The 14,785-nt window shown below is 34.1% G+C and overlaps 1 protein-coding gene and 1 pseudogene across 3 annotated transcripts in view; one reads left to right on the forward strand and one right to left on the reverse strand.

Moving 5' to 3' along the window:
- RIF1 (replication timing regulatory factor 1) overlaps nucleotides 1–14,785 on the forward strand; it is a 65,408-nt gene that overhangs the window by 11,018 nt on the left and 39,605 nt on the right. For all 3 annotated transcript variants that reach the window (XM_036121264.2, XM_078070778.1, XM_078070779.1), the window contains exons 9-18: nucleotides 4,448–4,586; nucleotides 6,780–6,931; nucleotides 8,285–8,402; nucleotides 9,246–9,419; nucleotides 9,636–9,746; nucleotides 10,430–10,492; nucleotides 10,731–10,831; nucleotides 12,591–12,677; nucleotides 13,322–13,395; nucleotides 13,829–14,009. In XM_036121264.2, the coding sequence (XP_035977157.2) occupies nucleotides 4,448–4,586; nucleotides 6,780–6,931; nucleotides 8,285–8,402; nucleotides 9,246–9,419; nucleotides 9,636–9,746; nucleotides 10,430–10,492; nucleotides 10,731–10,831; nucleotides 12,591–12,677; nucleotides 13,322–13,395; nucleotides 13,829–14,009 (1,200 nt within the window). The remainder of the gene's footprint in view (nucleotides 1–4,447; nucleotides 4,587–6,779; nucleotides 6,932–8,284; nucleotides 8,403–9,245; nucleotides 9,420–9,635; nucleotides 9,747–10,429; nucleotides 10,493–10,730; nucleotides 10,832–12,590; nucleotides 12,678–13,321; nucleotides 13,396–13,828; nucleotides 14,010–14,785) is intronic.
- Nucleotides 1,200–4,125, reverse strand: LOC118554008 (ribosome biogenesis protein NSA2 homolog pseudogene; annotated as a pseudogene).

Genomic DNA, 14,785 nt, shown 5'->3' on the forward strand with positions numbered 1-14,785 from the left:
TAACAGTGTTTGCAGTGGACTTTATAGAACTTTGGCGGATCGTGAGGATTGACCATATGTTCTGTCTTTAAGCCAGGTGTTTTGTTTGTTTGTGGGGTTTTTTTTTTTTTTTGAGGGGAAGGGATGTGTTTTTCTTTATTGTGGTAAATAAACATCATAATCATCGTAAGTGTACAGTTCAGTGCCATTAAATACATATGTGAGTTGTGTAAACATTGTCACTATCTGTACCCAAAATTTTATCATCATCTCCCAACAACTTTATACATATAACTCCTCCTGCTTCCCCACCCCCAGCCCCTGGTAACTGCTGTTCTGTCTGCTGTCTCTGGATTTGCTAATACTAGGCATCCCACATAAGTGGAATCATGCACTGTTTGTCCTTCTGTGTATGGCTTATTATGCAAAGACATAATTTTTTCAAATTCTAATCATGTTGTAGCAAGCACTTAACTAAATTTCATTCTTAGGGCTGAATAATATTCACTCTATATAACTCATTTTTGTTTATTCATTTGTTGATAGACACTTGGCTTATTTTTACATTTCAGCTATTGTGAATAATGTTGCTGTAAACACTGATGTACAAATATATGTTGGATTCTGTGCTTTTCATTCTTTTGGATATATGTGTAAGAATGGAATTGCTGGGTCGTAATGGTAGTTCTGTGCTTAACTTTTAGAGACACCTCCAAATTGTTTTCCACAGTGGGCGCACTATTTTACATTCCTACCAGTAATAACACTAGGGTTCTTTCTAGTTTTTCTTTTCTTTTAAGGATTTATTTGTTTATTTTAGAGAGTGCTTGAGGGGGAGGGGCAGAGGGAGAGGGAAAGAGAATCTCCAGCAGACTGCCAACTGAGTGAGGAGCCTGACACAGGATCCTGAGATCATGACCTGAGCTGAAATCAAGAGCTGGATGCTTAACTGGCTGAGCCACTCAGGTGCTTCTAGTTTTTCCTTGCAGAACTTATTTTTTGGTTTTTGGTATGTTGGCCATTCCAGGAAATTTTGTTCTGTTTTGTAAAACTGGGCCGTTTTAATGTTTTTGACAATATGATAAATAGTTCTCTTGATGATTGCAGACTTATAAGGCTGTTGGGTAATAATTGAGAAACAGTCACAGTAGTGGTGGTTTTCCTGATTGGTGTGCCATCTTCAGTAACGATTGTAAGGAGTTACTTGTATGAAACTGCTGTTAAGCCAGTAAGACTGCATTTATGAACCATCATTTTCAGGATTGTTAGTAACCTGGACATATTTCTCCCAAATAACCTTACCTCTTTGTGTTACAAGACCCAGCTTGCTCACATCTGTGTCATTGACGGTACCTTTGGTAGTAATAACCAAGGTTGTATATAGTGGGGATGAGTTTTTGTTTACACCATATATTGAGAGGTAAAAGTTGACTTTCAGTCTAAGACATATTATATGGGCCTTCTTGAAACATAAACCATTGGCCTAATGAATCATATTTAGGTGGTTTTCATATAAAGCTATTTTCAATGGAGTGGACTTTAGTAACAGTAAACAACCTCTTTTATGCTCTCTTGTTTCTCTGTCCTATTCGAGTAACTTAATATTTGTTTCTCCCTGGGCATGAACCTTGAGCATAGAGTCTCCCCATTTTCCTGCTTTCTTTTTGGTTTTAACTATATTTGAAAGTATTTTAGCTCAGGACTATCTCTCTGTGTCCTGTAGATAGGCAGGTACTGTTCCTGTGGAATCTTTTCATCGTTCTTTAGTTTGGTGTTTCCCTTTTCTTGCATCTTAATAGTATTTTTTGCTTTTTCTCAGTATGGTGCTGTTTATGGTAGTGCTTAGCCTTCATCTGCTGCCTCTGAACGTTCATGAGCCTCTTGACTTTTCTTCTTTCTCTTTTTCTCATGGTGATCCAAGTGATATCCATAGCAGTTATGATGTAACTCAATAAGTTGTTTTGTGGCGTGGTGACTGCAGACCAGCCACCTGGGCTCAAAGAAGCCCTAAGTATTTTGGTCTCCGAGACCTAAGAGCTGACTGCCCAGAACCCAGGGCAGGAAAGCCTTTGCCCATTTTTTATGTTTTTTCATTTCATTTTTTTTTTTTTAAGATTTTATTTATTTATTTGACAGAGACGGAGATAGCGAGAGCAGGAACACAAGCAGGGGCAGTGGGAGAGGAAGAAGCAGGCCTCAGACAAGCAGGGAGCCTGGTGCGGGGCCTGATCCCAGGACCCAGGGATCATGACCTGAGCCGAAGGCAGACACTTAACAACTGAGCCACCCAGGCGCCCCCTTTGCCCATTTAAAAAAAAAATTTTTTTTTTTTTTTAAGATTTTATTTATTTGACAGAGAAGCGCGTGCATGCACATACAAGCAGGGGGAGCAGCAGAGGGGGAGAGAGAGAGAAGCAGGCTCTGCTGATCAGAGAGCCCAATGCGGGGCTTGATCCCAGGACCCTGGGATCATGACCTGGGCTGAAGGCAGACACTTAACCGACTGAGCCACCCAGGCATCCCACCTTTGCCCATTTTTTAATTGGGTGGTTTGTTTTTATTGTTCAGTTGTAGGAGTTCTTTATTTTGGATTATTAATCCCGTATCAGATATGTGATTTTTAAATATTTTTTTTCCCATTCTGTAATGTTGTCTTTTCACTTGATAATATCCTTTGGTGCACAAAAGTTTTTGATGAAGTCCAGTATAAATTAGAATTTTTTTCTTTCATTGTCTGTGCTTTTGGTGTCATAGCCATGAAGTTGTCAAATCCAATGTCATGAATCTTTTTCCCTCTGTATTCTTGGAGGATATTTATAGTTCTAGTTCGCAGAAGTTTTTATCTTTGATCCATTTTGAGTTTATTTTTGTATGTGGTATAAGGCAAGGGTCTAGTTCTCATTCTTTTCCATGTGGATATTCAATTTTGCAGCACCATTTGTTGAAAAGAATGGTCTTTATATAATGAATGGTCTTGGCACCCTTGTTGAAAAATAAGGGGCGCCTGGGTGGCTTGGTAGGTTAAGCCTCTGCCTTCGGCTCAAGTCGTGATCCCGGGGTGCTGGGATCGAGTCCCGCGTTGGGCTTCCTGCTCTGCAGAGAGCCTGCTTCTCCCTTTGCCTCTCTCTCTCTCTCTGTCTCATGAATAAATAAATAAAATCTTTAAGAGCAAAAAAAGAAAGAAAAATCAGTTGACAGCCGGGACACGTGGGTAGCACAGTTGGTTAAGTGTATGACTCTTGATTTTGTCTCAGGTCATGATCTTAGGGTCATGAGATGGAGCCTAACGTGGGATTTCACACTCAGTGCAGAGTCTGCTTGAGACTCCCTCCTCTCCCCCAGCCCCAGATTAAAAAAAAAAAACAAAAAACCAATTGACAGCGTATGTGAAGGTTTTATTTTGGGGAATCTCTGTTCCATTGGTCTGTATGTTTATCTTTATGCCATTACCATATGTTTTAATTACTTCAGTTTTGAAGTAAGTTTGGAAGGCAAGAAGTATGAGTTCTCCAGACTTACTCTTTCAAAATTGATTTGTCTGTTTGGGGCTCTTTGCAATTCCATAATGAATTTGAAGATTGGCTTTTCTTTTTTGTGAAGAAGGCTGCTGTACTTTTAATAGAGATTGTTTTGAATCTGTAGATTGCTCTGTGTAATATTGACATTTTAATGGTATTAAAATTTTCTGTACTTGAATGTGGGATGGTTTTCCATTTATTTAGGTCCTTTAAAATGTTTTTCAGCAGTATTTTGTAGCTTTTAGTACAAGCCTTTCATCTCCTTGGTTAGATTTATTCCTAAGTATTTAATTCTTTTAGGTGCTAATGTAAATGGAATTGCTTACTTAATTTCTTTTTCAGATTGTTGCCGTTGTGTAGAAACAGCTGATTTTTGTGTGTTGATCTCTGCGGTTGCTAGTAGCTTTCTTAGGGATTCTTGGATTTTTTAAGCAAGTTATTTTTTGTTAATGTTTATATGCTTTTCAGTTTATTGTGATTTTATAGCTACAGTTGCTGACGTTTCATGTTTTAATGTTTGTTTCCTTGCGATACATTACTTGTCATTTGTCCCTTTTTCCCTTAACTTTTTCCTGTTTATTTCAGTGTATTTGAAAACTGGGTTTTCTTTAGTTTCAAGGTTCAACATTTCTTATTTTTCCATAAGTACTAGTTTTTTTTTAATATGGATACCATTTTTACTTGGTATTATGTTGGTAAAATTTGGGATTTATCTTCCTAATTTTCTTTAATGTTTAGAAATGTTCTGTTTTATGCATTTATGCATTACTTATTCATGGAGCATTATATTTTGTGATCTTGAGTTTTGAATGTGTATGCAGAATCCAGTACATTTTAAACTTTAAGACTTTACATAGCTAACACTGAATGAATTAGATAAATGAATAATAATAGTACCTGTATGTTGTTTTAGGCAGGTAAATAACTTTGTTATGATTTTTCATTTTTAGACCTTGCATCGAAGTGGGAGTTTCATTAATTCTCTATTACAGCTGGAAGAACTAGGATTTCGCAGTGGAGCACCCATGATTAAAAAAATAGCTTTTATTGCTTGGAAGAGTTTAATAGATAATTTTGCTTTGAATCCAGGTAAGTAAGTAATGTCTTAAAATTTTGATTTTTCTATGGATTTTACTCAAGATGAAAAGAACAAAGCCTTTCTGATTTTTTTGGATTTTATATTGAAACTTAACCTATTGAATATATATATTTTTTTAATTTTAAGGGAATAAACTTATAGCCAAAAATAGAATTAAAAAGCCTAGGCATTATTGAAAATCACAGAAAATTTGTTTTAAGCTATTTCAAAAATTAAAGTGACAGATCCCATTTGTGGTTTTTTTAGTATATTCCAGCACTTAGTTGAGCACTTTGAGTACCTCTAATTTAATCATCACAATAGATCTGAGATACAAAGTATTATCACTATTTTAGAGAGATTAATTTATCAGAGGTCATTTATAGCCATTAGATGATAGGAAGCAATTGTGATTGCTATGAAGCATGACTGATAAAACGTTTTTCTCTCAGGACCTTTAGAACAGTGCCTAATAGTGGGTTTTTACTATTAATATTTCCAAGTGATTCCTTTTGATTTACCTTAACTTTATCTTCCTGTTGTCTAGTGGAGGTGTTTGATATACAGTTGACCCTTGAACAAGGGAGGGTTAGGGATGCCAGCATCCCACTGCATATAACTTTTCACTCCCCCCAAATTTAACTACAGATAGCCCACTGTTGACCAGAAGCCTTACAAATAACATAAACTGTCGATAACCCATATTTTGTATGTTATATGTATTATATACTCTAGTCTTAAGATAAAGTAAGAGAAATGTTAGGAAAATCATAAGGAAGAGAAAATACATTTGCAGTATTGTATAAAAAAAAATCTGTGTATAAGTGGACACATGCAATTCAAACCCATGTTCAAAGGTCAGCTGTATATATGAGAAAGTATATAGCCCAAAAGTAGGTCAGTAGGAATACCTACTTAATTGGGTAGTTAATCTTAGATATAACGAATACGGTATGTTTATAAGATCTGCTACATAATATTGATTTCATCCTGTATTTTTTCTCTGCCAAAGACAATTAATAATCCTTTCTCTTCCCCTTTTTAGTGTGTTTTGTAAGGTGATTATTTTCATTAACTATAATTTTATTGAAAATATTGATAGTGCATTGCCAGGCACAAATTTTAAGTGTAAATGTTACCTTTTTTGTTGTTGTTATTTATGAGCCGGTAATGCAAGTTGATGTTCCGGACTAAATCTGGACTAAAGCATAAAATAGACATGACTTAAAGAAGATAAATTAAATGCTATCTCATTTGAAGTAAGTCCAGAGCTAAAGAGCCCATCCCTAGTGTTAATGGATCTAGGAAATCTTAAGGAATCAGATGCCTGTCTTTCTATTCTGTCATCTCTCTAGAGCCTTCCAGAAATTCCACATACACTTCCACTTAAATCTCATTGGGTAGAATGGCTGAATGGGAGACTAGATAAAGAAATAAAAAATTGGGTATCTGTCATTGTCCTGAGTGAAAGAGGTCTTGTATCTAAAAAAGAATGGCAATTTCTGCTATAGGGATATTATTGTGGAGCTCCTCTCATAAGTAGAGTAGGAGTTCAAAAAAGATTAGAGAATTTGTTCCCACAGTGATTTGACTTTATTTTCTTCTTTATAGAAATGTTAATTGTGAAAGCTAAATGGCAGAATAGCTGTCAGAAACATTAATGCCATCTCACCAAATACATAGCTTGACTGATGTTTCAAAATCCTTTTCGAGTCTTTTTGATAAGTTACTTGAGCACACAGGCATCTTATTTTGTGTATTCCCAGTTATTACACTCAGTATTAGGCTGGACAGTTTATTGTGGAGGACTGCCCTGTGTGTTGAAGGAAGTTTAGCAGTATCCTTGGGTGCAGCCTACTAGATGCCTACAACATCCTCTGTACCCCTGCCTCTCAGGTCTAACAACCAGAGATATTGTAGACATTGCCAAATGTCCCTTGGTAGGAAGATCGTTCCTGGCACACAGTTTCTAATAAACATTACTTCCTCTTTTTTCTTTTTCTCTTTCTTTGGCCTTATTACATGTAGTCTAGTTGTTCTGGAGTCTGTCACATTGAAAATTTGAGGTTTAACAAGAACGGCTGATGTAAAAAAAATTTTTTGTATATCAGTTCTCTTGTGGTCAGAAAGACTTACATACTTATTCTTAAAATTTAGTCTTCAGCTCTTATATCTTTTTACCCATGTGCTTATTTTCTTTTAAGAAATACTATGCAGTGCAAAAAGGCTGAAGTTGTTAATGCAGCCTTTGAGTTCCATCCATGTGAGAACAGAAACTCTAGCACTAACAAAGCTAGAAGTCTGGTGGTATCTATTGATGAGACTTGGACCTCATCTTCCTGCTAATTTTGAACAGGTAATGAAAGTGTTGAGTATAATGCTTGGTGTGTTTTAATGCATTCTTAAATTCTTAACAATCTAATCTTTCAGTGTTACATTTGCTGTGTTATATGAAAGCTCTTTTTTTCCTAACACAGAACTTGAGTTTATTTTTCTCAAAAGATATTCTCTAGTTGTGTGAAATGGAGTCTCTAAAGCTTTCTTAACCAGCAACCACTCAAATATCTATCCTTACTCTAAAGGCATTTTGAGAGATTTTTTTAAAAGAAATTTCATAGCATTTAGAATATAATTGAGTGTAAAATCAACATTACTGATACAGAAATCTAGTTTACACCGGGTTGATAAAAAGTTGGATCAATTCTTATTTTTTGTATCTCCTCTATTTCTAGGCTACATAATGGTAACAAATCATTTAATCCCAGCATAGCTTTGCAATGTTATTATAAATGATTTTACAAATTTTTTTTAGATTTTGATACCCTTGCTGGCATTTAGACATATCTATACCTCCTTGATTTTGCAATTAATCCCATCCTTGGTTTCTGTATTTTACAATAAGTAAAAAAGGATAGCTCTGATAATTTCTATCTTTTTCATTTCTTTATTGTATATTGTTTATCTGGGATTTTGGAATATATCTTACTGTTAAATCTGTAGTCCTTGTCTTTTGGTCTGTGTATGTAATTGCACGGCAGTGAGTATATTATTGGAAATTGGGTTTTATAATAAAATATACTTGAATTTTTAGCAAGTTTTTTAAATTCTTAATTATTTAATGTAAGGCTTTTAAACTTAACAGCATGAATTAATTGGAGTTGGGCATTAATGATAGTATCTAACAGGAACATAATTATTACAGATTCTACCATTACGAAGTCCTAAGTAGGCTAATCTTACCCAGTTGCCCCACACATTCATTGGTATAATTTATGCATTGACTAGATTTGATTGGTACTGGAATGATCTTAGAAATGAGCTTGAGGTTGTCTTAGTTCATTTTTTTTAGGGTACATTTTTAAAAAGCTTAAAATGAGTCTGTACCGATTGCATTAAAACTTGGGCATTGTTTATGTGTATAATTTCCCATCTGGAATTTAGAACTGAAATTTATAGATAGTACACATTTATAGGGCAAATTTCAGTTGTAATAAAAATTTTTACTTGTTTCCAGTTTTAGTTTTTTTAGCCAGTGCATCCAAACAGCCAGCCAGTAGGATTCAGCATATCAAAAGAACTTGGAGTTCTTCTTAAATTTAACTATATCATGCAAGACTTTTAAAAAATATGGCACTTAAAAAAAAAAAAAAAATATGGCACTTAGGTAGTTTAGAGATAGTTTTCCTTTTTTTGTTTTTAACCCCAATAGGTGTGCGTGCCTCTGATTCAAAGTACAATAAGCATCGATTCTAATGCTTCACCTCAAAGCAGTTCGTCTCGTGTAACTGCTTCTCCAGGTTTAAGTCCTATGACTCCTATACACAAAGGTAAGAGACATACTTGGGTTTTTTTTTTTTTCCCTATTTCTAAAAAGGGCTTGAATGTAGCCTTTGCTCAGTTATTCACATACAGTGAAGCACTTTATAATTTTGACACCCTAATCACAAAGTCAGTTCTATACTAATTGTTTTCCTGTGTGTTACTGTTGTAATTGCGTTGTTGTGGTTGGGAAAAGATGGGTGTTTTTCCACTATACACGTGAGATGTATTACAAATGACTGTTGTGTTTGTTTCAGAACCAGAATTTTAGAGCTTTTATTAAAAACAACAGATTTTAACGGATGTTTTTTTAAAAAGTGGCTTAGCAGGGTGCATGAGTGGTTCAGTCAGTTAAGTGTCAATTCCTGATTTCATCTCCGGTCATGATCTCAGGGTCTTAGGTAGCATCTGCTTGAGGTTCTGTCCCTCTGCTCCTCCCCCCTCAAACAAACAAACAAAATCTTTTTTAAAAAGTGGGTTAGTTTATATACCATTGGAAGAAAATGATTTGCTGTTTTTTTTTTTTTTTTATGTTAGCTATTCTAGTCAGATTTTTATATTTAAGTGTCAGGAATGCCTGCATAATAATATTTCAAAGTATGAATTAATGCTTAATAATTATCTTCATTTAAATGGTGTGTGACACTAAATCTTGTTTTTAAAAACCTAATAAGATAATTAGGAACTCTGTCGTGGGCTTTAGGCAAAAATTCAATTTTTGTTTGACAAAAACTATTTACTTTTAAAAGATACATTTCATTGAAATGAAGTAAACAAAATATGTTCACTTGGATAGCTAATTTAAGTTAATATAACTTACCAATTGTGTTTTATTTTGTTTTGTTTTTAAGGTGCTTCCTCATATGGAACTCCTGTAACTCCCCGGATGAACTTAAGTTCAAATTTTGGTGGAATGGCCACAATCCCCTCTATTCAACTTTTGGGACTTGAAATGCTGCTTCATTTTTTGTTGGGTCCAGAAGTCTTGAGTTTTGCTAAGCAAAACAAACTTGTACTGAGCTTAGGTATTTACTTTTTTAAAACTGTTCAGAGCAAGAGTGCATTAGGCGAGAAGACATTTATCTTCCCCAAAGCCAAAATAACTCTGTAATTACGTATGAAATAAATATAAATCTTTTTAATAGAAAACACATGTCAGACCACCTAATATTTTATATTGAGCTGTTTTATTTTATAAAGCTTTGGTTTGGCATAATTGCCCTTTTTTCTCTCTTTTTTAGAGCCACTCGAACATGCGTTAATCAGCAGCTCTTCTTTTTTTTCCAAACATGCAAATACACTTATCACTGCTGTTCATGATAGCTTTGTTGCGGTTGGAAAAGATGCTTCTGGTAAATATTTAAGAGAAAATTTTTTATTGTTTGTTTAAACCTGTGTTTAAAAAGAAAATAAAATAGCAAATATTTGTATAGTGCCATCTTTTGGCCAAATTGTGCTTGAAGAACTTTACATATAAATCATTTAATTCTCACAGTAACCTCTGTTAATCCATTTTTCAGACGAAGAAACTGTGTTGTACAGAGAAGTTAGTAACTTGTGCAAAGTCACATAGTTGATGGTGGAGCTGTGATTCAAACCTGGGCTCCATGGCCCTAGCATCTACACTTAAATGCCTGTGTTTGATGGCCTATCAAATACTGAGATGAAATTTCAAAAACAGTTTGCTGTTTAACTGGCTGGGAAATTTTTTTCTAGGGGCTTTCAGGTGTCCTTTTGAATCTTCTGTTTTTTTCCTTGTCTCGGAAGCAAAAGGTATTCAGTAAAGAAAATGCAGATAGCAGAAAAAAAGAAAATAATCACCCTTAATTAAATTACAGGGCCCATTGTTAATAGGTTACAGTTTGAAAAAATATTTCTTTGTTGTGATAGTGTTTCATAAACCGATAGGGTTGAATATTTTAAGAATTATACTCTTAACTATTGCTCAACTTATTTCTTTAGTGTAAGGATGTAAGGGTAAGCCTTTATAGTCATACCTACTACATTCTAAAGTTTATTCTGTTTTGTTTGGCAGATGCAGTTGTCAATGCTATTTGGAAGGAGCTAATTAGCTTGATGAAGTCAGTTATTGAATCAGGTAACTACTATAACTGATCAAATGATTTTTATAGCACCCAATGAGTTTTTGTTTGGCTTTTGTAAATAAAATTTACTTTTAAGTCAATTTTTGAACTGTATAGCTTCCTGACTTTCAAATAAAGCTATTTGATACATTTAAAAAAATCAGTGTCATAACTAAGTATATGTTTTTATCCCTAAAAATACTCTATTTTCACCCTTAAAATACTTGCATATTGCTTTTTGCTTTTTGATAGGTAACAAAAAAGAGAGACCAGGTTCTGAAGTTTTGACCCTGTTACTAAAATCTTTAGAAAGCATAGTGAAGTCAGAAGTATTTCCTGTGTCAAAAACACTGGTAAGGATAATGATTATGTGCTGGAATTAAAAAATCGTATTCTGAAATTGAATTTTTTGGTGGAGATACTTACACAGACCAGGTTTTTTTTCCTTTTTAAGATTTTATTATTTATTTTAGAGACAGAGAGTGTGCGCGCACACAAGCAGGGGGAGGAATTGGGTGAGAGGGAGGAAGAGGGGGAAAGAATCTGTAGCTGACTCCACGCTGAGTGTGGATCCCCAGGCAGGGCTTGAGATCATTACCTGAGCCAAAACCGAGAGTCAGACGCTTGACTGAGCCACCAAGGTACCTCCAGACTAGATTTTAAGATTTTATATCAGCAATTTAGCCCTGTAGTAAATGTTATTCCATTGACTTTGGAGTCATTTGAAGCCTCAATAAAGTAAATGAGTATACCGGCAATACAAAAATCTTCCAATGTCATAAGAATGAGCCATACAGAGAAAATGGGGTAAAGGACGTGAAACAAGAACTGAGGAAACTCAGAACACTAATTTTATAAGATTGCTGAGCTCCACTAATAGTTATTTTGTACATTTAAGAAAATATCTGGTAATAATCTTGCAGAACTTTTGCAATTTAAATGAACTCTGTTTAACCAAGATAATGACTTTGGTATTAAACATCTTTTTTATCCTATATAGTAGAGAAGGAAAAAACAAATTGGATATACTTTTTATAATAGTGAGTCTCCCAAGATAACTGCAGATGGAGTAAACTATACCCTACTTAAATTCCTTCTGAGTCTATGTACTGGGATAGCTACTATGGCAGTAGTTCATAGTGGTTAATAGCAAGGGCTCTGGAGCAGACTAGGTTGAATTTCCCCACCCAATTTTTATTAGCTGAGTGAACTTGGTCAGTTTTTCTACTCTCTTACCTTTTCTAAAGGGAATATAGTAGTTTTATATAATTAGGTTAATAGCAGAGCACAATGGGTCAGGAACAAAATAGTCTGTAAATGCTATTTAGTATTATCATTAGTGTCTCATTCAAATGAGAGTGTGTAGGCACATTTTAACTAAAATACCTTTTCTGTCATATTATGTCACTTGTTATGTAGTTCGAATTAATACCAGTATAATAATAATTTTGAATGGCAGTTTGATAGGCTGTCATATTTGAGAGATGTGTCTTTAGACCCAGCTTCTAGTTAGTAGTCCTTTGAAATATACTTGCTTCTGGCACTAGTGAGTACATAATTCGTTGCAGAATATCTTTTTTATAGTATATTAAAACAAAGGCCTCAAGGGCTATTAATAGAAAAATGTTTGAATAAACTGTGCACATTCATACAGCAGTTAAGAATGTCTACATATATTGATGTTAAAACTCCATAACACAGTTAGATGAAGGTCAGTTCCAGAGTATCTCACAGTATAATGTCATTAATGCTATAAAAGAATAGATGTATGACAGCCCAGGAAGTTTTGTTTCTGTGTATACTTAAATACATGGAAATTTAGAAGGTCTAGAAAAATAAACTCCACAAACTGATAGTATTGATTTTCCCTGGAGATAAAGGACTTTGTCATTTTATTTTTTATGTTTCTGTATTTGAACTTTTAAAACTAATGTAAATATATTCACATTAATATATAAATGTATTTGAACTTCTTGAATGGAGAATCTATTTACATTAATGAATGAGCATTACTTAATAAATTGTTAATTAAAAATATAGCTAACAGTACTAGATTTTTACTAAGTAAAGTATTTTTATAGCTAATTTACAACAAAACTTTTTTTTTCTTAGGTCCTCATGGAAATTACAATTAAAGGACTGCCCCAGAAAGTATTAGGTTCACCAGCATATCAGGTTGCTAATATGGATATTCTTAATGCAAGTATCTTAAATGTAATGATATGATTAAAATTAGCCAAAAGATAAAGTTCCGTGATAGTTTTTTTTTTTCCTTAACATAGTGAAACTTAGCTTGTAAAATTTTGAGAGAATTGGATTTGGATAGGCTGATTATGTTAAAGGGAGAAAACTGATAAAGTAATAGATTAAAGAATTAAATATGACATTATTTAATGGAACTGTTTTTCTGAATTACACTAAAAGTTCTAGCAGGAGAGTTTTCTGTTTGCTTATACATAGTAATAGTGGTTACTATTTAAAAATTTGGAAGCATAGTAACAGTTCCTTAATTATGGTGAAATAAATTTAATATCTACAGGATGTAGATGTATTTATTGGTCCAGCAAGTTTTAACTTAATGTTCTTTTTATATCTGGAATATACCATTCCTCAATTGCTCATGTAGATGGAATAGCTGTTACTAAAATATAAAGAGCTTGATTTTTGTGTGCAGTTTATAGAAATATATTTGCTACCATTGTGTCATATCCTAAATAATATCAAAAGTTAAATTTCTTTAGCTTAAAAGGATCATTTTACATAATTGATTATAGAAAACAAATGTAACAAGATTATACTCCTTATAACAAGAATATTGACTGCATTCTTCCATCTTTCTTCAGGGAACTCCTGCTTTGTTCTTAATTCAGTTAATTTTCAACAATAATCTCTTGGAATATGGTGTAGATGATGAGAGGTAATTTAAACTAGTCTTTTTGTTTATGTTGGAAAGGTTATTTGATGAATGAGATTCTTTTTTTTTAAGATTTTTATTTGGGAGAGAGTGAGCGAGAGAGAGAGAGAAAGAAAGGATGAGCAGGGGGAGGGAGAGGGAGAAGCAGACCTCCCCCCGCTGAGCAGAGAGCCCGATGTAGGGCTCGATTCCAGGACCTGGAGATCATGACTCGGGCCGAAGGCAGACGCTTTAAGCAACTGAGCCACCCAGGTGCCCCAGATGAATGAGATTCTTTTGAGTTATATGCTGTATCATTTTTTAAAATAAAAAAAAAATCAAAGTAAGACTATAACATTTCTTGTTTCCTTGTTGGTTATTTTTATACTTTTGTAATAGTGTAACATGTATTTTGGCAGAAAGCGCTGGATAATGCATAGCTCAATTTTTTCTTCAGGTTTTTTCTCAATCTGGAAACACTTGTTGGCTGTGTCCTTTCTGGTCCAACTTCACCACTAGCTTTCAGTGACTCTGTTTTAAATGTTATTAACCAAAACGCAAAGCTGTTGGAAAACAAGGAGCATCTCTGGAGAATGTGGGGTATTATAGTCACCCCATTAACGGAATTGATTAATCAGGTATAAGTGCTACATGTTTCCCCTAAAACTTAAGGAACATTTTCCTTTTTTTCTTATTAGAGCATCTGGGGAAATAAATAGAAGTTCGAACTTGAATATAAAATGCTAAATATTTTTTTCTGTGGGATTGATTAATTTCCTGTTCTTTATATTAGTTGATTTCTTTTACTGCATTTCTGCCTTATTCAAGAAAGTATAACAATGGGGATGAATCAGCTCTCTTTTCTCCAGTAGTGATTATAAAGCCAGAAGACTTAGATGTTATAATATAACTTCTCATATTTATATTTTGAGTTCTTTCAGTATTTGTACTATGAGGAATAGTAATGGTTATCTTGACTAGACTGTATATTCAGATTTCCATGGGCAAGTCAGTTCGTGAATACCTCAAAGCCATATAGTAGTCCCCAAACCAGTAATCCGTTGAGTTGACTAACCCTTACATTTAGATACTTAACTGAAGTGACATTATCGGCAGGGTGTGGAACTCAACTTTTGTCACTCTTAATGGTTCATCTGTTGCTTTATCAATCTTTAAATGGAAATATTTTCTGGAAGTACTCTGCTGTAATTCTCAAATGAAGACTCCAGAGAGTTTATTAATGATAGTGCAATCACCATTATTTTCACTACTAATTAGTTCAGCACATCATTTAAACATTCTTCTGAAAGAAAAAAGTTTACATTCCTAAATAAGTTTCCTGCTGGTTGAAGGATAGCAAGGTCTTTTTAATAAGTCCTTGCTTGAATCCTACCTTCTATGTTTAGTAAAAGAT

This window comes from Halichoerus grypus, chromosome 4 (assembly GCF_964656455.1).
Source record: "Halichoerus grypus chromosome 4, mHalGry1.hap1.1, whole genome shotgun sequence".
In the NCBI taxonomy this organism is placed as follows: Eukaryota; Metazoa; Chordata; class Mammalia; order Carnivora; family Phocidae; genus Halichoerus; species Halichoerus grypus.